The 27,477-nt window shown below is 40.5% G+C and overlaps 2 protein-coding genes across 4 annotated transcripts in view; one reads left to right on the top strand and one right to left on the bottom strand.

The window, feature by feature from the left end:
* Positions 1-27,477, top strand: part of alk (ALK receptor tyrosine kinase) — a 419,663-nt gene that overhangs the window by 329,424 nt on the left and 62,762 nt on the right. For all 3 annotated transcript variants that reach the window (XM_004559269.4, XM_004559268.6, XM_076877725.1), the window contains 3 exons: positions 18,714-18,845; positions 26,066-26,200; positions 27,126-27,229. In XM_004559269.4, coding sequence (XP_004559326.3) covers positions 18,714-18,845; positions 26,066-26,200; positions 27,126-27,229 — 371 coding nt within the window. The remainder of the gene's footprint in view (positions 1-18,713; positions 18,846-26,065; positions 26,201-27,125; positions 27,230-27,477) is intronic.
* Positions 13,664-18,670, bottom strand: LOC106676039 (E3 SUMO-protein ligase ZBED1). The gene is made up of 3 exons (XM_014411860.4): positions 14,294-18,670; positions 13,879-14,117; positions 13,664-13,717 (listed from the first exon to the last, which is right to left on the bottom strand). The coding sequence occupies exons 1-2, from the start codon at positions 15,409-15,411 to the stop codon at positions 13,916-13,918; spliced, it is 1,320 nt and encodes a 439-aa protein (XP_014267346.3). The 5' UTR covers positions 15,412-18,670; the 3' UTR covers positions 13,664-13,717; positions 13,879-13,915.

Here is a 27,477-nt window from a genome sequence, read left to right as displayed (position 1 = left end):
TAGTCCATTGTTATGTGGCTGCTAGGCAACATGATGATATATTGTCTGGTATTAATAAGGAACTTTCAGAAGCATACGATGAACCTGTAATTAGTTTTGGTTGTTCAACTCCTGGTTGTATCAGAGTTTACTAGTAGAGTACTTGTTATACTGTGCCTCACGGTCTGGCTTAAAAGAGCACTATAAAAATACAGCTTTTGATCACAGATCTCTACTTCATAAATAAATTAAGCTTATATTAAAAAGAAGTTATCATTTACTTTGCGTTCAAAGCCTTTAGGAGCCTTGAAGGCAATCAGAAGTCCATCTATTTGTGAGATTTACCTGGAGCTAATTATATGGATATTTCTGTTGATCTTGTATTTTGTTGAGGATACTTTGAAGTCTTTTGAAAACATGTTAGGATCACTGAGAGAATATACGAGGACAAAAAAACTACGAGAAAGTTAAAAACAGGAAAACAAAGCTCATCAATTAACATAAGATACAACTTGCCAAGACAAGAGCCTTTCTGGCAGTACTAAGCTTTATCACATTCTACCTCTAATCTCTTGCCTTAGGCCTTTCTGCAAGCAGCATCCCCTCAACCCAAACTGTGTTTCTGTTGCAGGCACCTTTCCAAGGCAATCTATACAGGCAGTTTCATTTTAAGATATTGAGCAAGTGTTAAATGGCCCAGGGCACCAAGTAGAGTGTTCACAACATGCATACGCCAAATGGAACAGATGTCTGAATCAGCACAAACCTGGCAAAGAGGAGGAAATTTCTGGATGTTATGGACTTAAACTAGTATTGACAAAAAGTCAATCAAGTTAAAGCAACATTAAATCTAATTACAGTCTGTAAAGCATATTTATGGATGAAGACTTCTGGGGTGAATCTGTTTATTGAGTTTCTCCTATCCGTTTAATATCAAACAGCACATTTTATGTAATCATTTTTATGTAGGTACAGAAGGGTTGGGAAGTAGCTTAACCAGTTGTTGATTATAGCAACAGAAATCTTTTATTGGTCTATAATGTGTACAGTTCTTAGTATTATCTTAACATAACAGAAGGGAATTTGTGAGGAATTCAGGCCCCAGTGAAACAGGCTTAGGGATTGGTTGGCAACCCCTTGGCAACCTTCAGTCACTATGGAAAAATGTCAACCGGTTGAGGGATACACAAGTGGTTGCTTGAGGTTGGTGGTAGATGCTGTAAAATCAACTGCTAAGGCTCTCGTCACGCAGGCCAATAGACCATTAGGAAACCACTCAGCAAACTCATGTCACTGGGAATAAATTTGTATTCTCCAACCAGTTGGTGAATGGTTGCCATAGATTGCTAGCAGATGCTAGGAGAAACTGGGTGCAAAGAGGGATACAGCCTGTGACTTTCATGCGGGTGACAGTGGTAATCTGCTAGTGATGAAAACAATCACAAGGAGATTTTTGGTGCAGCTCCTTTTGGCGCCAGCAACCACTCACAAACGAGTCGGCGAATAGATATTTTTCCCTAGCGACAAGAGGTTGGCGAGGAGTTCCCTGCAAGTTTCCAGGTGTGTGTGACTGAGGCTTTAGCAATCAGACTTTATAAGTTTTATATTGACTAAGTTAAGGCAGATCCACACACACACTTTCAGTAACTGGCAAACCCTGATGGAAAAACACCCAGCACGCCCCTGCGGGCGGTTTATCCTTCAAGCTCGGGTCCTCTACCAGAGGCCTGGGAGCTTGAGGGTCCTGCGCAGTATCTTAGCTGTTCCCAGGACTGCGCTCTTCTGGACAGAGATCTCCGATGTTATTCCCGGGATCTGCTGGAGCCACTCGCCTAGCTTGGGAGTCACCGCACCTAGTGCTTCGATTACCACGGGGACCACCGTTACCTTCACCCTCCACATCCTCTCGAGCTCTTCTCTGAGTCCTTGGTATTTCTCCAGCTTCTCGTGTTCCTTCTTCCTGATATTGCTGTCATTCGGAACCGCTACATCGATCACTACGGCCGTCTTCTTCTGTTTGTCTACCACCACTATGTCCGGTTGGTTAGCCACCACCATTTTGTCCGTCTGTATCTGGAAGTCCCACAGGATCTTAGCTCGGTCATTCTCCACCACCCTTGGGGGCATCTCCCATTTTGACCTCGGGACTTCCAGGTTATACTCGGCACAGATGTTCCTGTACACCAGGGGTGCTCACACTTTTTCCGCATGTGAGCTACTTATAAAATGACCAAGTCAAAATGATCTACCCACTACAAAAATCCAAAACATATACTTATTTATAAATATATTGAGGATTCTTTATATCTACAATGTATATACATGCATAACTGCAATATCCAATATTTCACAACACAATTAACAATGTAAATTTTTTGTCATTACCTGAGTTTACTCTGATGACTTGCACTGAATTGAATCAGCCAGGGATGCATAGTCCGGAGAGTAGCTGCTGACGGCCAGCCTCAAACACACTTCCAAATGTTCATCAGTCATGGTGGAACGTTACTTGGACTTAATGATGTTCATGTGGGAAAATGATGACTCACATAAATAAGTGGAGCCGAATAATGCAGTCAAAGAGGCAGCACATTTCCTCATGTTGGGGTACTTTACTTCTGTGAGTAAGTTCCAGAACTGTCCATGATCTCTGGACTTCAGCTCAATGTCGGCTTGTAGTGTCAAAATCTCATCTTCCACTCCAGAAGAGTTCAGGTGAAATAGTTTTGCAATTTTTGATGCGAGTGAATCGACATCAGCATCTTCCCGAAAAGGATAGCACATGAAGGTAGCGACTGGCTCGAGCAAAGAAAAGTCTTGAAAGCGTTTGTCAAACTCTGACAGACAATTGTCAATCTGCTCTGTGTAGCGTGCACTGTCAAGTTGCAAACAGGCCATCCCTTGCATCTCCAGCTCTGACGCCAGGTTTTGAAAGTTTATCAAATCATGGCGCTGCAGCTTTAAAGAGAGATGTTGCATCTTTCGTTTGAAAGCATTAACTGAGCTGATCATGTTGATCACTGTTTTGTCTTTTCCTTGCAGCTGTAGATTAAGGTCATTCAACATGTTTGTCAGATCGGTTAAAAATGCCAAGTCTAATAGCCACTGACCGTCATTAAGTTGCATGTATTCTGCTTGTCCAGCTACACGGAAAAACTCCTTAATCTCCGGACAGAGCTCTCGAAATCTTTGCAGGAATTTCCCTCGACTAAGCCACCTCACGTCAGTGTGTAGCAACAACTCAGAGTGGTCGCAGTCAGCCTTCTCCAGATGTGCACGAAATAACCGTCTTTGAAGAGATCTGGCGCGAATAGAACAGGCGATCTTCGTTGCAACATTCATGATCTCCTTCATGTTGAGCATTTTAGCGCATAACGCTTGTTGGTGGATTATGCAATGGTAATTTAGGAAGTCCGGGAAAGCATCGTCCTGCCTGCACTTGGCAATAAATCCATTCAAGCGGCCAACCATTGCGGGTGCTCCATCTGTGGTAATAGACACCAATTTGTACACTGGGAGCTGGGTTTTCTCGATAAAGTTTTTGAACGACTGAAATATGTCCTCTCCTCGCGTCTGTTCTTTCATGGGCAGGACTGTTAATAGCTCTTCTTTTGCAGTGATATCAGTAAACACCATACGAATGAAAATGCACACCTGGGCTGTGTCACTCACGTCCGTAGATTCGTCCAACTGCAGTGAGAAACACTGGCAATCTCCGATGTCCTTCCAAAGTTGCTGGGTTAAATCCTCCGCCATGGCTTCACAGCGCCGTGTAACTGTACTTCTTGACAGCTGGAGAGCTTTGATCGAAGATGTTATTTCTGCCTTATTTTTAAAGTCTCGGAACAATGAGTCAGCTGCTTCAACGAATGCCTCTTTTACCATCTCTCCATCTTGAAAAGACTTCTTGTTTTTAACGATGATGTGACTCACCCGGAACGATGCTTCGGTGGCGGCTTTCGCTTTTGAAGTTTGTTGTGTGAAAAATGACTGCTGTCCGGACAACTGGGATTTTAGTTCCTTCACCTTTTTCTTTCTTAGCTCGCTTTTCGGCGGGAATGTAGTGTCGTATTTTCCGTGAACAGTTCGAAAATGCCGCTCCACATTTCCCTTCTTTGGCATTGCGATGGCAGCCTGGCAGATGAGGCAAACGCACTTCGAAAATGACATCGTGAAAAAAAAGTCCTCCTCCCATTCCGTATGAAAGTGATACGTTTTTGTCTTCTTACTTGGTCCAGCTCCCTCACTCATTTTTAACCCTTTCTTAGGTTTAGAAAAAACCGAGAGCTAAAAATTGGGGTTAACTCGCTGACTAGCTTGTCAGTTTTACTACACTTCGCGCCGCTGTTTGCGCAGCGACCTAAGCGTCAGAAAAAATCCGATGTCATCTGACTGGCTTCCCTGTATCAATCAAGTGACGGGATGGATGATAGGCTGGCATCTATTTTTTTAATGCCATGCGATCTACCAATACTACCTTTGCGATCGACTGGTCGATCGCGATCGACGTATTGAGCACCCCTGCTGTACACTATGCCGGCCACTTGGTTATGGCGTTCCATGTATGCCTTGCCTGCTAGCATCTTGCACCCTGGATTGTCTCTGGGGCATCTTTACACAGCCTGCACCTGGGGTCTTGCCTGGTGTGATAGACCCCAGCCTCTATGGATCTTGTGCTCAGAGCTTGTTCTTGTGCTGCCATGATTAGTGCCTCTGTGCTGTCTTTCAGTCCAGCTTTGTCCAGCCACTGGTAGGATTTCTGGATATCAGCCACCCCCTCTATCTGCCGGTGGTACATACCGTGCAGGGGCCTGTCCTTCCATGATGGTTCCTCGTCTCCCTCCTCTTTCTTGGGTTTCTGCTGCCTGAGGTATTCACTGAGCACTTGGTCAGTTGGGGCCATCTTCCCAATGTATTCTTGGATGTTCGTTGTCTCATCCTGGACTGTGGTGCTGACACTCACCAGTCCCCGGCCCCCTTCCTTCCGCTTAGTGTACAGCCTCAGGGTGCTGGACTTGGGGTGAAACCCTCCATGCATGGTAAGGAGCTTTCTTGTCTTTATGTCAGTGGCTTCTATCTCCTTCTTTGGCCAGCCTATTACCCCAGCAGGGTACCTGATCACGGGCAGGGCGTACGTGTTGATGGCCCGGATCTTGTTCTTACCATTCAGCTGACTCCTCAGGACTTGCCTGACCCTCTGCAGGTACTTGGTGGTTGCAGCTTTTCTGGCGGCCTCTTCATGGTTCCCATTCGTCTGCGGGATCCCCAGGTACTTGTAACTGTCCTCTATGTCTGCAATGTTGCCTTCTGGTAGTTCAATCCCCTCAGTTCTGACTACCTTCCCTCTCTTCGTTACAATCCGACTACACTTCTCCAGTCCGAACGACATTCCAATGTCATTGCTGTATAGCCTGGTAGTGTGGATCAGTGAATCGATGTCTCGTTCACTCTTGGCATACAGCTTGATGTCATCCATGTACAGGAGGTGGCTGACAACTGCTCCGTTCCGTAGTCGGTATCCGTAGCCAGTCTTGTTAACTAGTCTTGTTAGTCTTGTTTATATATATATATATATATATATATATATATATTCATTCTACCAATGACCTAACCCTAACCTACAATATATTTCATTTTTAAATGGTTATCTGTTTGAAATGTCTTCAAACTCTTGAGGAAGCTCTATGTTTTTAAGCGATTTCACTGATCCTGTTCAGTGCACTAAAAAGTATTGCTCTATGATGTTTTATGACTTTGATCTATTGCTGGTACAAATTTCAACAGCATTAACAAAAATTTACGTCCTTAAAAAAGCCTCTGATATATTGCATCACCTTCTGAAGAAGTCAGTGTGTCAGCAATGGGTAGCAAACATTTTTCCTGTAGTGGAGTAAAAATAGTGGTTATGACTTTTTACCTTAAAGTTAGTGCACTGAGATGATTTCTCCCGTGAAATAAACCCAAACCTGCTCATCAGACTGAAAAAGATATGAAACATCAAGGCCAGTGCTGTGGAATCAAAGCCCCGTGGCATAATGCTGATCATTTTAAACAAAACAAAGGCTACAGTCTCACCACAGTCGCCCTGACTGTGGGAAAGACGCTTTGATGTCAAAGCTGATCTGTATTATTGGTTGGTAACAATGTTTACTTAGCTTTGTAGATGCAGAGTCGTGGTAATGCAAGAAACAAAAGTTGGAACAGCCAGCATGTCATACAATGATGCACTTTGTGAATTTCACTCTTTTGTATACTTTAAGGAAATGACCACAACATTGCAGATAAAAGAAAAAAAAACACATTGAGAGAAATTTTCCACTGGCTCTAATGTTGATATTATTTTCCTGAAAGCTTTCTGGTGGTATAAAATGTCTTATGAAGTCAGACCACGGGCAACCAAACTGAGAAAAATAACCAGAGGAAACAATGCTAAGAATTATACAGCATCATTATAACTGTGTGAAAGTCAACAACAAAACAAAGTTACACATATGCAAATTATAGTTTTATATTTAAATACCTGTTTTTCAACCGTGTGCAGTGCACACCGGAACTTTCTTACTTCTATCTTTTGTGCCCACAGTGCAAGAACTACGTTCAATGACAGCTCTTAGAATGGGCTTGTTTAGTATAGCTGTTGTTCCACCACAAGAGGAACCTTTTCCGCTCATTTTTGTGTATAGAGAGTGTCAAATCAAGTAGAATTTATTTTATAGTACTTACACAGAAACCAAACTTTAATATTCCATTTTTTAAGGTCAAGTATTACAGAGATGGCAAAAGTACAGACATTCTTTACTTAAGTAGAAGTCCAGACACTGTGTTTAAAAAATACTCCAGTAAATGTTAAAGTACTAAAGCAACTTCTTACTCGAGTAAAAGTGAAAAAGTACAGCCTTTGTAATGCATTGGCGGACAGCTCTGCCATGCATTGTGTAAAGTTAAATGAACCTTACTATTAGTACGAGAAGATAAATGTTATTCCTGTCTAAATTCTAGTTCTAATAAATGTACTCAGCTTGAATCTGTTGTGAAGAACACAAGCAGTGAAAGAGAATTTCAAAAAAATAACCATTATCTGTTGCCTTCATTGTAGAGGGTGAGTATAACAGCACATTTAATCAATCTGAGATATCTCAGTATAAGAAAAAGAAGTGCAATTTCAATAGTAAGTCTCAGTTTTCTCTACATGATAAAGAAATGCTGCTGTAGTTAATGAGAGAAATCTGTCAGCACTCTGGGTTTAAATTTAAGAAGTTGCTGTGTAAAATGATGTAAAATCTTCTGGTAGCCTCCTGCCCAAACCGTACTGGAATTATAAAGCAGAACGTTTTTGTTAATCCACAGAAAATGTTGCATTTTTAATATACTGTATACTGTGGACCTTTAGTAGTGAAAAAAACAGGCACCTTAATTGTTTATCATTTAATTGTACAGGTATATCTTGTACTTCATTACTTTGGTGCAGTGTGAATGGGCATGGTCGAGCTCTTTGTTAGTAGGGCAAGCTGTAAAATACAAGAAAATATGATTAAAAGTCTAAAATCTTTGCCTCCCTAATATTTTCCAAAGACGTCCAGTGAGTCTAACTGGAGTCTTTGCTGGGCCGATTCAGGATCCCGGGCCTTCTGTTTATACTACCTTTGTACCAAACGTATAAAGGTTGAATTCAGTGAATGAATCTAATCTTCATAAGCTTAAATGCAAATTAATCTCTGCTACATAACTGAGTACAGACCATAAGCACCACAGCCATTGTGCACCAGTCCAACACACTGTTCTTCACTCTAAATCCATCACAGTACAGAAAACTAACCTTTTTATCCTGCTAGAAACTCCAGTATTTTCATGCAACATTTGAATTACAGAAATTAAGTATAACTTATGTTTGTTTTGCAGACGTTTTACAATATTAAATTACAAAATTTATGAAAAGACATATACAGATCCAGTATGTGATTAGAAATGAGGACATCTTTTTCTGTCTGTAAAGTTAGTGTTCACTCTTTTCTCTCCGTGGGAAATACTGTAACTTTAGCTAGCGGACACAGTGTGTGACACACAAAACACACCTTGCACCTGTACCAGGTCCAGTGTGTATTTACTGCAATAACGCAAATAATTACTATAGAGCATGCCAGTTCAAAAGTCGCTTCAACCTTCAAAGGTTGCATAAAGATTGAGTGTATAGGGTGAAAAAGAATCCTTCTACCTCTATCTATCTACTATCTGTGATTTTGAAGACTGAGTATATAATAATGTTAATTTGGTTAATCATTTTGTAAATTTGTCCCAGTGTAGAGTCAAATAGACAATAGAGCAGTAATGCAATCTTGAGACTGGTGAACTTGCTGCCATATGTGTGTCCCCCAGTTTGTCAGTCACTTCAAAGACCCAAGATGGTAGAGGCCAAAATGCTTGGCTTTTCGGATCAAGAGTGCTGTGTCTGTCTTTCAACTTTTTCAAGAGTTGCCAAGTGTTTTACATTGTGACATTGCCTTAAACTCAATGTGGCCTCTGTTGTGTAGCTGTAGTTGAGAATTCTTAGAACCAGTTCAATAACGTCGGTGTTTCCTTGCTCGTTGTTTTGAGGCTATTATCTCGTCTGTCATTTATAGTTTAGATCAGACAGAGTAAAAATATCAATAAACCTAAAAAGTAGAGATGTATGGACAATGTTTGAGTCCGGTGTGTATATAAGATTTAAAAAAAAGAAAAACAGATGGGTAATCCAACAATATTGTACACATGTATTATTTTACACTCAGTACAATATCTGTCATTTTTCTGCAGTAAAAAAAGAAAAAAAATCTTAGGAGTGTAGAATAGATGTTTTTCCCTCTCCGTCTTTGCTCGAGTGTGTGCGGCTCTCTCCAGCAGGGAGCATGACAGATAGTGATAGTGATTGGGCAGAGCTCGGACCAATCGAGCGTGGCTGTGTGCAGTTAATTGAATTCATGAGCGAATACTTCTTGTCCTGTCGACTGTCCAGCGGGAAACCCAGCTGCATCCATCTTGAGTATTGCAGCCACTGTAAATCTCCATAAATATCGTTAAATTTTGCCTTTAATGGGGTGGCAAGATAGTTGCACCACCCGTGCTCGGGCTCCTTTAGATTTTTGTCCCCTGTGACAGAGGACAGGCCACCATTATGGCACTTAAGATGGAAGATTGCGAAGTAATGAATGACCAAAATCGGATAAATGACTTCTAACTACTGCTGAATCATCTGCTAGACTCAATCAAGTCTGCAAAGATATTGTTTCTGTTGTGTTTCCTTTTCTGCTTATTGGCATTCTATCCACACGAAGCACAAGCAGATCTCAAGCCAGGCGGTTCTTCAGACTGGTTTTGTTGTTGTTGTTGTTTTAGAGCACACAGAGGGATTTTACGATGTGACTGACGTGCTTGCTCATCTGTAGGAAAACAAAAACCATATTAATTTCTGGATGAGTCTACCCTCTCTATGACTCCAGATTGTGTTTTTGCAGCTTGTCTTCAACAAGGATGTGTCTGTTTGTATTCAAATCTACAAGCGATATCCACCAAACCATGTCAGAAGTTTTATTCAAATGGCAAGGCAAACTGGTTTGCAAGATCTTTTGATATCTCGCCAAGTGTAATGTCTCTATCAGTGGAATCTAAACGCGATATCTTTATTGGGGTTATGCAAAAACACTAAAATGTTAAGTACTATTGTTGAATTGATTTCAGCTGAGCTCACTGGTGCTTCAGTTTCTGCCATGAGGGAAATGCTTGAACCAGAAAACCCATCCTAAGCCATTGTTTGGCTTTGGCACGAGCCAATGCAAATAAATGTTTTCTCTGACTTTAAAACTTTGTCTAAGTATTATTCTTCTCATCTTTTGGTTGGCCGGAGATGTTTGTGTATTCATTTGTTTACACATTATTAATCAAGTTCTATATTTTTCATTTTCATGAAATTTTTGCTACATTCAGTCTACATATGTCGGGAGACAAACAGCACATTCAAACAATGTTTAAACCATTAAAAGAAATAAATAGAAATTGCACATTTTTGCAGTCAGTGACCTCAACAGGTTTTTAGGAAACTGCATTTAAGACATGTTTGGACATCTAAGTCATTTTTTCAAAATTTGTGCTCTAAATTAATTTTGCTTTTGATCTTGTAGATGAAGCCTCTTCGATTTTCATCCTGTAAGCAGATGGCACGAATAAAAGGTTGTTTTTTTAAAAGAAATAGAACAACTTGGCTTATAATTAGATGACAAACACGAAACGCTAAACTCCACTGAGCACACGTCTGAACTCAAACATGATCAACTGGCAGTGAAATGCACAAAAACCATATTTAACTTAAAAGCTGCTCTTTTTCCCCATTTTTAATTAAATTGAAATTAATTTAATTCTGTTTAGAGAAATGATAAAGCACTCAGATCCAAAGTATTGCAGAGCTGTTATCAAAAAGGTTTTAATGAGACTTTACATTGGCATACAAAAACAAAATATTGTTCCCCCTGTTTACTATGTCCTCAGAGGATACAGAAGGTCTTCCAGGATATCCAACAAGTCACGTAGCAGTAATTAAATAATAGTGACACACTGAGGCCTGCACACTCTCTCTGGAAGCAGCTTTTAACTATGATGGACTAGTGAAGTGACTCCCGCTGCCTATTGATTGTACTTTCTAAATGACTCTTGTCTAGTTACTTGTTAATTGTTCACCAGTCATCCATTAATAGTTGTTAACAGTCAGCTGTGATAACCTGAATGCTTTAGATTGTGAAGAATGGGTTCAGCACACTCCCCTTACACAAAAGCACCATAGCTGAGAAGTAATATAACAGCAAAGTGTTCTCTAACGGTCTCTCCTGTTTCTGGATACCAGTGTCAGTACAATCCTCCGACTCTGACTCTGAAATCTAGCTTGGAAAACAAGTCAGTGATGCCGCTAGCATTATTTTGGAAAAAGAAGTTGCACATTTATGTTCTACATAATTTCACTGAAAATATAATGTGCAGATATAAAAAAGCAAAGGCTGAATTGTCTCGAGACGATGAGTCTGTCTTGAGAATATTTGTGTAATTTTATGGAAACTTATCCCATAGCTCTTTTCCCCTCCTGTGACAGAAATCCAGCATCTTTGTTGAACTCCGAAATGGTTTGCTTTGTCACTGGATAAAAGTGAATATCCCTTTAGGACCCGCTGTGACGGCGGCGTGTTTTTCCTTTCAGAGCCGTACGTGATTTAAGAAAGTTTTATATGCTTACATTTCAAAAACGTCGTAGTTGAGAGGCTTGCAAATGTTGCACCCAGCCTTAAAGGGATTTGCACTTGTTGCAATCAGACTTAAGGGGTTTAATTTCTTTTTGTTTTTGCTACAATACTGTGCCAGAGTCCCAAGACTCCCCCTGTTTCTTTATATTTTCATAGGACTATGGGAAACAGGTGCATCAATTTATTGAAATGTCCAAACATATATGAAAATACAGCATATACACATACAATAGAGTTTGTACAGTTTTAGTGAGCTTTAAGGTCAATATTTGGTATGAAGAGCTTTATTCTTCAACACAGCCTGAAGTCTCTGAGGTAGCTTTCTTGTAATTTATTTAAATAGACCACAGGAAGAGTTCTCCGGGCTTATTGAAGGCCATTCAAAGCTTCCTTTTGGATGTTGGCAGCCTTCAGATGATCCCACACTGCTTCAATAATGTTGAGGTCTGGGCTTGAGGAGGTCAATTCATAATTGATAGTGTTACTTTGTGTGTTTTTCTATCTAGGTATGCTTTTACTGCACTGGCAGTGGGTAAGGGATCATTATACTGAAAAATGAAGCCACTACCAATCAGATATTTGCCAAATTTTACATGGTGGATCAAAATCTGACTGTACTTTTCTGCACTTATAATTCTAATTTCAGTTTTTACAAGATCCCCAACATCACTGGCTGAAATTCCACACCAAACCATCACAGCACCTTCACCATGTTTTATAGATGGCTGATCACTCCTTAAGACTTATTTTCAATCCAGTTCCTGTGTAATTTGGCCTTTTCTCCTGTTTCCCCTTCTTTGATAACCGCCTTTCTATTGAGACCATTACTAATGAGGCTTCAGTGAACGTTAGATGGATCAATTGAAGGTCCAGATGCATCTCTTAGGTCCTGTGTAGTGTTTTCGGCCTCTCCAGTTTTTTTTTTTTTAATTGTTTTGTACATTCTGCACATTGTAAACACAATGCTGGCTTTTTTTTATGAATGATGATTCATAGGTCAGTGTGTCCAATGACTTTTTTTTTAATTAACTTTTAGAAAATACATTCATTCATAAATGACCGGCACACAGAATAGTAAGGCTTGAACCTGACAATTATTTTCTGCTATCTGGATATCCCGACTCCACTGCCCTGAAATACTGGCTTATTGACCATTTAGCCTCTGGGGTCAGACGCTAGATCATCAGACAGTAGCTGGTGGCTTCCTGAATTATGAGATCAACCATCTTAAACCCACTTGTGGATTTTCAGTTAAAATCCACAAGTGGGTTTCTGTATGTTTTGTCACTTACCAGCAGCAGCTGTGCCCTCTCCAGTCACCTCTCCAGCTTTTTGCCATCCATACATCATTCCCCTTTCAAAGCAAAGCCAGCCCCATGAGCACAAGGATAACAAAACTCACTTACTTCCACAGGCAATTCATCCCTCACTGACCCACTTGTTTTCACAATCTGACAAGTGTGATTTAAGAACTGCGGTAGGCCAGAAGTGCGGCAGCCACATCTGGCTGCTCTTACCTGCTTCAGGAGCTTAAAGTTAGTGACACTGCCACTTTTATACTGATACTTTTTATAGTGCTGTCAAGAGATTAAAAAAAAATAGAGATTAATTAATTATGATTTTTAATTAATTGATCTAATTAATCTCTTTTTTAATCTCACCTAAAAATAGCTGAGGAAAGCCCTCAACTTATTGTGGCAGACCAAAAGACTGATATAACAAAGAAAGTGACTTTATAAAGTCATTTATTGTTTAACAAACGTTAAACAGATGCAACCATTTACATACTGTTGTATTCTTTTGTAAAATAAGTGGAAAAATAAATACAAATAAAATCAAATAAATTAAGTGCTGCAAGTTAGCACATCAGAGTTGCTCTTTTCTGAGCAATACAGCACTGAAATTCCTCTGCTTCAGATAATGAAAAATAAAACTGACATTGCAGTGCTGCAAGTTAGCACATCAAAGTATTCTTCCATCACAAAAAAAAGTGCTGAACATCAAGCAATCTATTCTAGTAGGCTACAAATGACACAGCAGCTATGCTGACCACATGTGTCTCATTTCTTCTTCCTCAGCCAGTCGCTAAGACACACCAGCCTGATAACATTTTCTGGAAGCAAGGCTGCCCTTTTCTTTTGCACTATGTGGCCTGCAAGGCTAAAGAGTCTCTCACAGGGTACAGAGGTAGCTGGGGAGGCCAGGTACTTTTGTGCTAGGACTGACAGCTTTTCATAGACTCCTGAGTGAGCATACCACCACTGCAGGGGACAGTCATCAATACTGATGCTGGGTTCTGCTCTGTAGCGCTGCAGCTCTCCAGACTCAATTCCATCTTCTGAGTCAGAGTCAGACCCCAGAAGGAGTTCGCTCCTCCTCTTCTTCTGAGCTGGTCCATCATCCTCTGTGGAGGGCTGGAGAATATCTGCTCTTCTGGGCTCTGCTGCCTGGAGCATATTCTCCAGAATGGTCCACACCTGAATGAATGAATGAATGAATGAATGATTGTGATTAAAACTAAGTGCTTTTTTTTTATTTTATTTAATCTTGTAAAGAACTTTGTGTTCCATATAATAAATAAAAGTTTGATTTGATAATGAATTGGACTCATTAGTCCAGCTTAACCTTATTGTCCTACCTGTTCCCTCTTTTCTCTTGGAAGACATTTCAAATCCTTAAACCGTGGATCCAATGCTGTGGCCACCTCGAACCATATCTCGTTGTGCTGCCAGATCCTTCTGGAAGGCATTCTTGAACGTCACCACGTAGGCAGGATCATCATCAGTAATGTCCATGACACGGTACAGATGGCGAAAAGCAGGCAGCACTACAGAGCAAGAGACGTAGGCCTCACCACCCAGCAGCTCTGTCACATACCTGCAGAGGTGGAGAGGTTTGCTAAATAAACCTAGCTGGATTCATTTAAATCAAAGTGTAACTGATTTCCAATTTAATTGTCCTTAAAAGTTCCTTGTTATGTTCATTAATTTTGATTTTACACATGTAACAGTAGTTTATATAATTAAAATGGGAAGGTGTTTATTTGAACTTACTTGCATGGTTCAAGCAGGAGCTCCAGCCTCTGCAGTTTCGCCCACTCAGCTTCGGTTGGCAAGACCAACCTGTGGTTCTGTTGGTCCAACGTAGCCTGGACAGCCTCTCGGTTACATAGGAGGCGTGAGACCATTGCGAGAGTCGAGTTCCACCTGGTGGGTACATCCTGTATAAGTTGATCGCTCTTCTTTCCGAGTGCTACTTGTTGTTGGTTAAGTTCTGTGGTACTCGCAGGGCTTTGTTTAAAATGACCAACAATCTTGCGGCACTTTGCCAGTACACCGACAAAACCACTGCTATCGAGACATACCGTGATGGTCCTCTGGAGAATGTGAGCATTGCAGGCGATGTGCTCATATGGAAGTGCTCTCATAGCAGCCAGCATGTTTGCTGCGCTGTCTGTGCCAATGGTGGATATCTTGTTTTCAATACCCCAGTCATTTGCTACCTTGAGGAACTGTTCGGCGCATTTATCAGCAAAGTGCCTGGTTTCTGTTCTCATGACGGTCAGTGCAAATGAGTTGAGGTTCCACTCACTATCAATAAAGTGTCCAGTCACCCCAAAATAGCTGTGGTTGCCAGCTGAGGTCCAGTGATCTCCGGTTATAGCAACACAGTTGGGAGAATCCTCCGCCAAAATCTCAAGTTTGTTTTTCTTTTCGCCGTCGTACATTTTGCTGATTTTGGTCGTTACTGTAGTCCTGCACGGCGGCTTGTATGACGGGTCATTGGACGCAATTTGCAACACCTCTGTCAATCCTTCATCCTCTACTATATTTATCGGCCTACAGTTCATCGCTATCCACTTGGCAATAACATTAGTCAGCCTGTCGGTCGCAGACTTGCTCATACGAGGGGTATTCTCTAGTTTTGTTTGGTGAAAAGCTTTGCTCTGGCTTGCTATATTGCTAACGTCTTCACTGCTAGCTGTTGCTGCACTCGCGGCTGGGTGCTTTGCGTTGAGGTGATAGGCCAAACTTGAGCTGCTTCGGTGGTAAGCAAACTCCTTCTTACACTCTAGGCAGACCACTTTACCTTTGTCAATGGTGCCGTCGGGGCGTTTATGAAATACAAATTTCCCGTTCATTGGGCCAACAACTCTCAGATGCGCCTCCATATCCACACTGTAAGCTAATCACCACTTCTCACCTTGACCTCACGACGTGACTCCACCCCCAACAAGTCAAGCACAAGGAGCCCAGCACATAAAAACGGATTTTATAACATAGCAACTCTCATACAAAATCAATGACGTCAAGAGATTAAAAATTAGATTAACGAGATTAAAAAACATAACGCGCTAAATAGCATTGTAATTAATTAATCGCAATTAACGCGATAATTTGACACCCCTAACTTTTTACTCCACTGTCATCAAACTAAGATAAATCGATGAATTTACATACATCGCCCGAAGGCTTCACTGTACTCTTGGTAACTTTTTTTCCCTTTCTTGATAAATCGCTCAGCTTGCGGTGTCAACATTATACAGAAAGGAAGCCAGTGAGCACAAGCAATGCATAATACATGTGTTGAGCATGACTGAATACACATAGCAAAACCACATCTATACCCCCACACTGGGCGCTAGGCAAACAAGACTTCGCCTACCCTCATTTGAATAAAATACTGTATTTGCCTTTTTCTCCATTCCTCCGTGAATTTCACATGTTAGCGAGTCTGCAGCTTCGTGTGTGCAAGCATGTGCTCCATTTAGTTTGTAAAAAAAACAAAACAAAGCTCAGGAATGCACTTCACAAACACTGACATTAAGCAGACTCGTTATCAGTCATTTAATCAGGCCAGGCTTTAAAGGGGTTTGAACTGGATTACTCACTGACATGTTAATGTGACTTTCTTACCACAATGGTGTGCTGTGGGAGGCCTCTGACTAATGTGTTTTGTCCAATAAAAATGGCACCCTCTCTTTCTAAGCCAAAGACTTCACTGTGCCAGTTTCCTGCTGGGCCGTAAGTTTTTCTCCACCACAATGTGGGAGAAAAAAAAAGAGGTGAGAATACGGCATAAGTGTGAAATGTTGCACACTAAGTAGACAGTAATTCCTGTGCAACTAATTAGATGTTTGCTTATCCAAATGTTATCTGAGACATATTCAATCTATTACCACATCTTTATGTTCTTTATGTCAACACCTGCATCCACTTATAGTAATTATGTTTTTTTATTAGCCTTTATTGGTAAGGTGCACTGAAAGAACTGAAAGCAAGAAGTTCATTAAAATATGATACTAATATTGTGGATGAATGAGCTTTAGCATTTTTCTTGCTGTTTGCTTTGTTTCCTTTTGACATACATATTGACTTGTGGCTTTCACTGGTTTAAGCCAGTGATATATTAAAACAATGCTCTCACCAGTGCTGCGCAGTTACCCGCCTATACTTATCTGTGATGCTGGATGATACAAAGTAATTAAACTATAAAGATAATCTAAAGACTTAATGCCCTGGATCACCTCTAACTTGCTCCTCACTTCAGATGAAAATCCCGCATTGCATTAGTTATGGCTGGCCACAAAGTTCAGGCAGATCAATACTAGTCCACATCAACTGACAACCCAGCTGATGCCCTTCTACACTTCCAATTAGTAAATCTCATATAAGGCTCAATATTTAGCCTCCTTTAGCTGACCCATACCTGGTGCGCATCTGCATACTGCTTTGCAACCCATCTCCACCCCAGCTCCTCCTTCTGTCCTCACTGATGGCTGCTCAGGATTTCCATATATGGGCATGGAAGGAGATGGAGGTTCCAGAAATAAGTCATATCTTTAAATTTAAAGAACTGCATGCTCAAATATTCGTTTGATTATTGTGGACCTGAATGAAACTGGCTTATTGTAATAATTGCAATGTATCTACTTATATTGACCTCCTGTAATATTATGAGCCAAGATTATGTCTTTCACTCCACATACAAAACATGTTTCTGTGACCGCTTCTTTCAACCTATAGTGAAGTGTAGCATAAAATTGAGGAAAATCCTGTCTCAGAGTTAGTCAGTATCACCCTGAGACACTAAATCCAACTTTGAGGATGGACTGTTGCATTTCTTTATTATCAGGGTGTCCAAAAAGCATTCTGAAAAACTGCCTTTGTTGAAGATTTCTTGCTCTTAAACGGAATGCTTATTTTTTTCCATCTCCCTACTGTCGCTAAGTGGTTGCTTATAAGGTGTCATTTGGTTTCAGTCCCGTTATGCTGGTGCGTGTTTATCATATAAATTATATAAATGTGCCTTGAGATAACTATTGTTGTCACTCGGTGCCATCTAAATAAACCTAAATCAATTCGAACAAAGAGTAAGGGATTATAAAAGTGGATTTATCCTGCAATTTAACTTGGTCTTGCATATTTTCTGCAAGCCTGTGATGCAGAAATGGTGCCAAAGGTTTTATCATCATGTCACGCAGAAAATAATGCAAAATGGAAAAACAAAAAGTTAATTCATTACAAACTTCATGATGAAATTTTGCCCGAATAGTTGTCTCAGCTACCAGCCTGTGCTGCACGCTGCCTCTCCTGCCTTGAAATCGTTATCAGGCTTTAACTCCAAGTTCATCTGAGCAGAGAACAAATCTGCATATTACAGATCAAGGGCAGACTACAGTAGGCGCAGCCAGTCAGTCATGATAAGAATCACTTCCCATTTTTTTTTCCTCCATGAGAGACGTTGGAAAAAAACAAGATTCCCATCAGTGTACAGTTTTTTTGTTTTTTCTTTCCGCCTGTCTGTTTTGTTCTCTTTGCTGTGATCAGTTTCTGATTATTAAGGTGAAGGTGAGATATCACTTTTCTGATTTGCATAGATATGAAAATGCTCCTGGTTACAATTGAGTTGCTGAGACCGGTGATATCAATTGGTGCCTTTGTTATTATGTGTGTTCTCCCACTCCATGTGTATCTGCTAACTGTATCTGGGTCATGTTTTTTTTTCTTTTCTCTTTGGTGTTTGTGTTCCTTGTCTGATGGATGTGTACTGTATTCAAAGCCAGATGCTCATACTGCGTAAGCCAAGTTGATCATGATGGTGCTGGCAGTCAGCTGATGTAACACAAGGTTTACACTCAGGGGTTATATTAGCCGTTATTACTCACTGATAAACTCTTATGTCGTAACCGTATATTTATCTGAGTCAGCAAGAAAATAACATATAAATAACACATCAGTCTGAACTTAAACCTAAATTGGGAGACATTTTTCCTTCTCTCCAAAGATGAGGGGTTTTTGTCATTTGTTGTTTTTTGCAGTGCATTCTTTTGATTCTGCTGCCAACAAGCAAAACATCTCCTAAACTCTACCTGAGCTGTGAAAATGCTTTGTTTTCACACACAGTGCCAAAGTGCTAGAATATCTCCTGCAAACCATTATGTCAATTTCTATTTCTTTCTTCTCTGTTTAGCATCCTCGCCCAGCATGAACATCACACTGGAAGGCCAGTACCACTGTAACAACGGGCCTGAGATCCCACTGGACAAACTCTGTGACTTCAGTACAGACTGCCCGCTCGGCGACGACGAAGGCAACGTGTGTCGTGAGTACACCCTACGCACGGGCCGCTGCCCTTTCTGTGTTTTTGGATAAAAACAGCGCACTTGAAGTCGGTCAGCTGTGGTGAGCCTCCTTTAATGAAGCTGTTGCTTCCTGCCCAGCAGAGCAGCAACGGAGCGTCTTCATGAGCTTTTCCTGAAAGAGAAGCACAGGGAAAGGCCAATAAAAAAAAAGCCAGCTTGGCGAGCATTTCTCACCCTTGACATATTCTGTAGCTGTTATTTCTATCTCTTTGCACATTTGTTTTATGCTTTTCTCGAGGCCTAGGAGGAACACTACCAAACTATGCTGACATCTCATTCACAAGTGAAGTCCCCCAGGCCTCGCTGTTTGTGTGTGTCTATGTGCGTGTGAGTCCCGAGGATCTTTTTTTAGTCCTACCTGAATGTATTTGTGTTGTTTCTGTGACTTATAACCACGCCGTTGAGATCTTTAACCCCTACATATGTTGTAGCTTGATTTCAGAGTTCTTCATCCATACTATACTGAGCAAAATTAATTTGCCCACAGTGCAGGTCAGCCTCCCATGTGGTGCTTATTAAAATGATGGCTGCTCCCTCGTGTGTATAGGTTTGCTAACAATGAGAGCTGAAAGATAAGAGGGTGAAAATCCCAGCCAGGCACCGTCTCTCTTTCTACTGAAGGAGGACTTATCAGTCCTAATTGGCCTGAGGGGCTAACTCAGGGGTATAATCTCCATTTGAATACAATGTGTATGTAACATTTTGATTTCATAAGATTTACTTGGACATCTGAGCATAAGTAACAATCAGTAAAACACAAAGCCGGTTTGTACACGTCGTAGCAATATTCCTGAATTGTGTTTTCAAGACATTAATCAGACTGGTGGCTGCACACTCGTACATCAGTAACAAACAGAGCATGGAAACTCATGTGTAATATTTGACACAAACTAATGGGTTCTGCAGAGAGAGGCTGATTGTTCTGAGTGCATTTCTGCACACCTTTTCCACTTTGTGCTTTTGTAATGCTGAGAGTGCATGAAGGCATGAAGGCCAGCTGTCATTTGCTCTTAATTAAGGTTCTGTTTCCGTCTCTGCTTTTTTAAAAGTAACAGTCTTTATCCTTTTTAATTAAGGACAAGGGCTAATTATCCATATGTTCATTCCTCAGTCTATCCTTGCACTTTTCTACTACTTTAGCTTAAGTTCTATATTTGCTCCATTTACATCACTACCACTTGTAATAATCACCCCTGCTGGCTAAATCACAGCGTTCCCTCTCTGATACGGTATTGTCTGTGATATCCACAAGTTATCGTCACTGGATTTGATCTATTTAAATCCTTCATGAGCTGTTCAAAGTTCATTAACGGGGGGAAAAGCAGAAAGAAGGCCGGAGGAACAAACTTAGCATGTGTCAATCACAAAGATTCCTGACATATAAGAACAACCAAGTCCCTGTGGCTCTTCCTCGCCATCCTACTTCAGCATCATTACACATGAACACATCCTACACTCCTTGTTAGAGAACTTCCTCTGGTTGGCCTGAGTCTGCTGAAATTCTGCAGACACCCCACTTCTTTCCAACACTAGTTTAACATCTCAAAATGCTGTTAAAGCTGGATCCATGTAGGAATTCACAGTACTGATGTTTGAGACTCTGCTGCAATATTGCTAGTGCTGATGGTTTTCTTTGCTTGTTTATCTGTGATAGCTTTGATTGCCTTTTTGGGAGTCAGTCTGCTATCAGTTGGTGACTGCATGGGGTCAAGTTTGCTATTAGATGGAGTCTGTTTGTGATGATAAACTGGAAAAAAATCACAAATCAAATCAGAGTCCAGCCAGAATCTCATAGATCTGAAACAGAAATTCCACTAAAAATGTTGACGTAGTTGCTGCAGGACAAAAATTTTATTGCAGTATGACGTAGCTCGATCACTTTGTTTTTCCATAAGAATATTTCAGCAGAATGCAACCACTTGATTTAAGTCCCCTGCTGCAAAGAGATACATTACGCTCACTGGCGCAGGCTGACTCTGCTAGTTTGGAACATGTTGGCAACCTTTCTGTGTTTATTAATGACGCAGCAGTTATTTCCAGACTTTCACCAATCAGTCCGAGTCACACCGTGAATGTTTGGAGACAGGTTGCCTCCCACCAGGTGTCTGGTGCAATCACGATGCGGTAGAAAGTTGCAAAATTGAAGACAGATTTCTTTTAATTTTCTTTTCTTCTCCTAGCGTGTATGTTGATGACACCGCAAGAGAAACAACAATACTGGTTGATCGTTTAAACGGGTTCAAGACACATTCTTATGGCAGAATAATCGTAGTGAAGTGCTAGTTGTTTTTCATAAGGAATAATAATGCATTAGGGTGGGACTGTAACCAAGAAAAATGGAGGTGAAGCTACTAATGTGCTTGTTACGGTGTCTGTTCTCACTTAAACCCTAATGATTTTGTAAACTGTTTCAGGTCCCCTGGCTCGCCAGAAAGTGAAGTTTGCACCATGCTACCCACCTTGCACCACATTTCAATCCAGAGTCTTACACCATAACACATCTGATCACTTATCTTGTTTCGACTTTCATTTACAGTTGCTCTAATCTGTCATTTAAGAATGAAGAGCCCAAAAGAGCTCAAAACTTTGATTTCTGAAATTTATTTATTTTTTCCTTTGCCTGTGCTGCACCTCTCTAACAGCAAATCAACCTGACAGTATTTTCCTTAATGCTGCCGACGGGCAAACAAAGAAATGGCAACTACACACAGAAGCCCCACCTCCTTTGGCAGAGGTAGAAAAATAAAGGCACAAAAATTTATTTTTGTAAGGTGCTTAGCGAGTCATCTGTTGGTACAAAGAACCATCTGCCAGAAAGTTAATTGGCAAACTGGTTCAAAACCTTACCAATATAATGTGAAAGTTAAAAGAATTTGGTGATCAAATGTATCAGAAACAGCCCTCTGATCAAGTAACTAAAAACATTTGTTGGCCTCTAGACATATCATATTCATCTCAGTCAGGCTGTCGAGACTCAAAAGCCAGATTGAAACTCAAGTTCAAGTTAAGTGTGGGGTTTTTTTTATGACTTTCTCTACAACGTACTGAAAATAGAAGATTGGAGTCAGTAGTCAACCATTGCTGATATATTAGACAACCATATATATATATATATATATATATATATATATATATATATATATATATATATATATATATAGATAGATAGATAGATAGATAGATAGATAGATAGATAGATGCTTAACCCTAAATACTTGGTTAACAGTAGTTGAGGTTTCATTGATGGACATTAAATCAAAATGTTGTAGCCTGTAATAATTCGATGAAGCCCACAAAGTCAGATAAGGAGCAACGGGCAGTGTTGGGAAGGTTACTTTTAAAATGTATTCCATTACAGAATACAGAATACATGCCCCAAAATGTATTCTGTAATGTATTCCGTTACGTTACTCAATGACAGTAACGTATTCTGAATACTTTGGATTACTTAATATATTATCATGCTTTTTACAACAACGTGAATGTACTATTGCTGTGTGATTTATTACTATTACTGAAGGTCCGCGACTCCGAACTGTAGTAAAGGGACCTCTGACTAATACGGCGGGGTCCCTGTCGGCTCGTAGCCGAAAAATAGCTTTACTTTGTTGTGTGGGTCAACTTTTCTTGCGACAGACAGAGAGAGGCGTTGAAAGGCTGCTCCAATGGAACTTATTGTTTTCGGAGGAAAACACGAACACGGTGTACAGTCGAGTCTTAATAGCTTACTTACAACTGGGCTCGTCAGGCACTCTTCTTGGCTGAAGTGGTTATTATTATATTTACATGCTTCCAGCTCCCGTTTTTCCTCGATGACAACTCCTACCTTTCCACTCCCCTTTTTCTCTCTCCCTCCTCGCGCTCACAGACCCATAATGTGTATGGCAGTCCATTCTCCCTGCAACACGGACTACACTGGCCATGATGCTACATTCTTTAGAGCTATGCTTGTAGCATTCTGCCTGTTAGCTTAGCACAACAACGAAAAGGCACTCTCTCACCCAGGAAACACACAGTCGCAGAGAGAGAGAGAGAGTGTCGCCCTGTAACCATGGCAACCGTAACGCTGCCGCCTGGAACAACAGAACGTAGCTGTCAAACAAAACCCAAACAGTCCTGACCCGCGACAAAATGAAACAGGAAAGTACCGCAGTGTAATCCATTTATTTCAACAAAGTAACTGTATTCTGAATACCACCCTTTTAAACGGTAACTGTAACGGAATACAGTTACTCATATTTTGTATTTTAAATACGTAACGGCGGTACATGTATTCTGTTACTCCCCAACACTGGCAACGGGTTACCTTCATAATTTGCTCACGGGCATATGCAGAGGCTCCGTGTAATGGGGAGAAGTCAAGTAATCAAGTTTTAATTTCACCTCAGAGGAATAAGATGAAATTCTTGCTGCTCGTACTCACAGACATCTTTGCTTCACATACTGAAGGACACAGGAAGATTTTATTTGTGCTTCTTTTTGTGCGGCATTTTTAGCACCAACCAGGTCAAAACTCCTTCGCATGGCATTGTGTCTGTAGTGATTAGCTGCTTTAAAAGCACTCCACTTGCTTTTGTTGCTATACTACAAAAAAAAACCTGACAAGTGTCCCAAAAAACATCAGTGCAGATTGTTATAAACTGTCTTCTTGTCAAATTGCCATGACAGACAGCACTGAAGTCGTGTTGACATTCGAATGAAAGTGACATTATAAAGTGAATGACATTGATAAAGATTAAATCATCACAGATTCCTCTATGCAAGCATGATATGAGTTTAAATCTCTTCCCTTTGTATAAACAGACTTTCTGTCTAAGGCGTTTATGTAACAAGGACTGACTCATCACAAGACAGGCAAGAACATGAAATATTCTTATTACCCACAAAGTCCAGAGAAGCTTTTTGTTTACTTCAGAAACATCACAGGAAATATCCCCATGAATTTGCTGTTGCTGTTAGTGTTTAAAAGTAAAACTGCTCTTTTGGTGTTTTCTACAATAACAAAAAGCATTTCAGAGCTGATGTTTTTGAAGAAAGACATTTTTTCTCCTTGTTTTGCTTCCTAAAAAATACATGCTGTATGATCTTTCCTCAAGCCAGTTTTCCTTCCCATTATCTGGATGAGGTTATTTCCAAAAGCATAGCGGTACCACATCACTCAGTCTGTAACAGGTAATAGGCGCTCGCAGACAGGAACTTGGGATGAAAGGAACATAAAGAAAACTTATAGAGGAAACTTTGAAACTTTGAGCTAAAGTTGTTTAAAAATTCAGCAGTGCTTTAAGTATCTAAGGACATCTCATTGTCCTTCTTGGAGGACGGTGCTAACTTCAGTTTGACTTGTTTGGGCTTAGCATCATTTGATGGTGTGAACTGACTCAGCGAGCGATTCGTCTATTAAGCCGGGAGCATTTTGTTGCACCCGAAAGAAGTGAGTGATTTCGTGAAAGACTGACGTGCCAGAGTCAAATCAGTTTTCTGCCGGCCCAACGTTAAAGTAGAAAGGGTGAAATTGGCAGAGTATGCTTGTTTTATTGATGTAAGTTAATGCAGTCTGAAAGCCAACGGAGTAGCTTTTTAAAAAAATCCTTGTTTAGCCAAGAAGTAAAACTTTTCAGGTTAAGAATCTCAAAAAGGCCAAGTTATAACAGCATGTATGATTGACTCTTGTCATTACGGTGCATTTGCAGCGATTCACTGACTTTATTATTTTTTAAATCTGTTTTCTGTAAAGAAGCACAGGATGAAGAAAATTGTCCTGATAATGAAAGATTGAATTTAAAAAATGTGCCTTTGATAGAACACTAGGTGTTGAAATACTTGCTCTACCAAAAATTGTTTCTAATTTTTTCTGTCAGTTTTAGCAGAAGACGAGAAATGGCTTTTGGAACTCAACAGTTTTGCACTTATTTGTTATGAAGGATTCGTGTGCCAGTGAAAACCATGGAAAATTGTAGAATTAACCATTTTTCTCAAAACATTTTACTGGCCTGAGGAAGTTTTAGAGAAGTAAATAATCCCATGGAAACTTGCTTCAGAAATATCTGTATAATAGAGTGCGTGGTTCAATTAAAATTAACTGAGAGGGAGAAAAAAATCCATACTGATTAAATAATACCGATGTTTGGGGAGATTAATCGAGTCACTTGACGTTATGATGTTCTCTGTGTGGGGTAACCATCACATTTGTAGCTTGTACTTTTACAAACTTTAAATTTGCACAGCACCGGATAAATGCCAACTCTAATAATGTCTGGCCTCACTCGAACAAGTGTGAGCTATGACTTGAGAAACACCAAGACCCAGGAGATGCAAATTGAGGACAGTATAGTAGAGTTCATTTATTTCTCCAAACATTGTTGCCTCCCAGTCATTTATGTTAATCAGGACTACATAATGGGTTTGACACATTTTATTCAGTAAACATCTTACTGGTGTGTCAGCCTTACTTAAATATTTATTTTTTATTAAAATTACTAACTTATTATGGAATTTATTATAGCATATGTCACAGCATAGCATCGTAAATTGAGTTGTTATCTTTCATGTATGCACAAATGTTTCAGTCAGAGAAGGGTAATTGGTAAGCACCTGTATTGTGAGCTCTGGTTATGAAACTGTAACAGGGAGACACACTCCTCTCTTGGCTTGTGTTGTACCCACTACACAATCCAATAATTCCAACGTTTTCACTGTATTATTGATGTGCAGACTCACTTTGCTCGTGCCATTCTGCGAAATTTCGAACTGATTGGCATCCCAAAAGAAATGTCACCATCTCAGCTTTCTCATTTCGCCTCAGACTCTTTCCCATCTCCCCCTCTGGACACATCAGGGCTCTTCCATTTTCTGCTTCTGTTTCTAGTGTCTGTCTGAGAGCCCACCTTCACCACAGCTCAGTCTTAATTTCCTCCAACACATCAAGTCCTGTGAGCCATTAGTCTGCACCTCTTGTGCTTCTCTCCTCTCAACCTTCCTGCCTTCACTGTCGCTCATCTCCTTGATCGCCAGCCTCCACCCTAGCCCTGTCCTTTTTCTCCTTGAAAATTTGGCTGGCAGTGTTCACTTCACTTTCTTCTTTCACCCTGCTGCTGGCCCTGTCCAGTCATTATGTGCCCCCCTCTTTTCTTATCTTCTTTGCCTCTCCTCCCCTGATATATTCTTTCCTGTCTCTCTCCAGGCCGTTTTCTCAATGGCAGCTACTGCTCTTTTGAAGAGGGCGAGTGTAGCTGGCAGTCAATAACAGGCCGCGGTCTCTCCTGGAAAAGACTCCAGTCACCAGTCAAGGCAACCAGACAGACCTGCCCATCATCAGGTAGCTCAGACACGGCTTTTATCACATCACGAACACAGCTCCGATCCAACTGTGAGATGACTCGTTTGCAGGCTCTTTTAAGTTTGAGCAGTGTGACCTCATTGAAACTGACTTCAAACGAGTTATCGGGGCTTTTTTTTTTTCACTTGATCTTAATTTTGAATATTTGAGTCTTGAATTTGTGAGCGTGGAAGGAAAACACAGCCCATCTCGATATAGCTCAAGCATGTAGACTCTTGTGACTCCAGTTAATCATCAGTGCAGTGACTCAAGTGGGTCTCATGATGCAATTTTAAAGTCTTGCTTTGCTGTGGCTTGTTTTTGTTCTCAACTATTTGCAGATCTCTCAGTAGAGTGTGGGGGGAACTATAAATGGAGCACTGTAATTTTACACTGTGATCGTAACCTTTGGGGTGAGAGTTTAAAGCCTTTAGTTTAATCAGTTATAGTTCAGAATAGAGAAAATTCAGGGGAAACCCATCAAAACTGTCACTAGATTATTATTGTCACCTTTCTAAATTTTCACTAAGATATTGTAAGACAAAATATCAGTATTCCAATCTTCCTTTTGTTATAATATTAGCAATACATGTACTGTTATACCATGAGTATTGTGGTTGACGTTTCATGACAGTATTCTATCAAGTAATACTCTGTGATCCCCACCCTTAGAGCTTTAAAATGATCTCAAGTATAGCCAGTGCTCTGCCCTGCACTAACAAACAACATGATCCAGAAAATGCCTAAAGTTTTATGAGCTTTTCCTTTGTTCCTCTTCTCCATTATTTTTTTATTGAATTCACCCAGGTAGGTTTTGAGTAACCTCGCTGGCAGACAAATGGCAAATAAATAAATAAATAAATAAAAAAAGATTTTACATTTCTGACACTTATCTTTGTTATGGATGTGTGTGTGTGTGTTAAAGGTGCTACATTCACTGTGGAGGGAGGCCAGTCTAAAGGTCAGCGTGGCTCAGCATTACTGAGGAGTCCTCTCTTTCCTCCTCCTTTAAGAAACTCTCCGTGCACCGTGAGTTCCTCCACATACTGCTCACTCGGTCTGTCTTTCCAGTCTCACATTCAGAACAAACCAAGGGCAAATGTTACAAACTACCAACAACTGCTGTGATTCTTTAAAAAAAATGTGGCTTTGTTTCTAGTTGATAATCATCCATATCTCAGCTGAAAGGACAGCTGCCCCTAGACTTTATCAGCAGGTAAAAGCCCGGGACTTGGTTGGAGTGTGTCCACCTGATTTGTTTTAAAAGCAGCTTGAAA

This window comes from Maylandia zebra, linkage group LG19 (genome assembly GCF_041146795.1).
Source record: "Maylandia zebra isolate NMK-2024a linkage group LG19, Mzebra_GT3a, whole genome shotgun sequence".
Classification (NCBI taxonomy): Eukaryota; Metazoa; Chordata; class Actinopteri; order Cichliformes; family Cichlidae; genus Maylandia; species Maylandia zebra.
The sequence above is the reverse complement of the archived record's forward strand: the minus strand, read 5'-3'. Positions and strand labels throughout refer to the sequence as shown.

Excerpts from the sequence above, each read along its gene's own strand:
- LOC106676039 (XM_014411860.4), bottom strand. The coding sequence starts at position 15,411 with ATGGAGGCGCATCTGAGAGTTGTTGGCCCAATGAACGGGAAATTTGTA. Across the intron at positions 14,118-14,293 it reads CTCCTGCTTGAACCATGCAA|GTATGTGACAGAGCTGCTGG; the intron begins GTAAGTTCAAAT and ends CCACCTCTGCAG.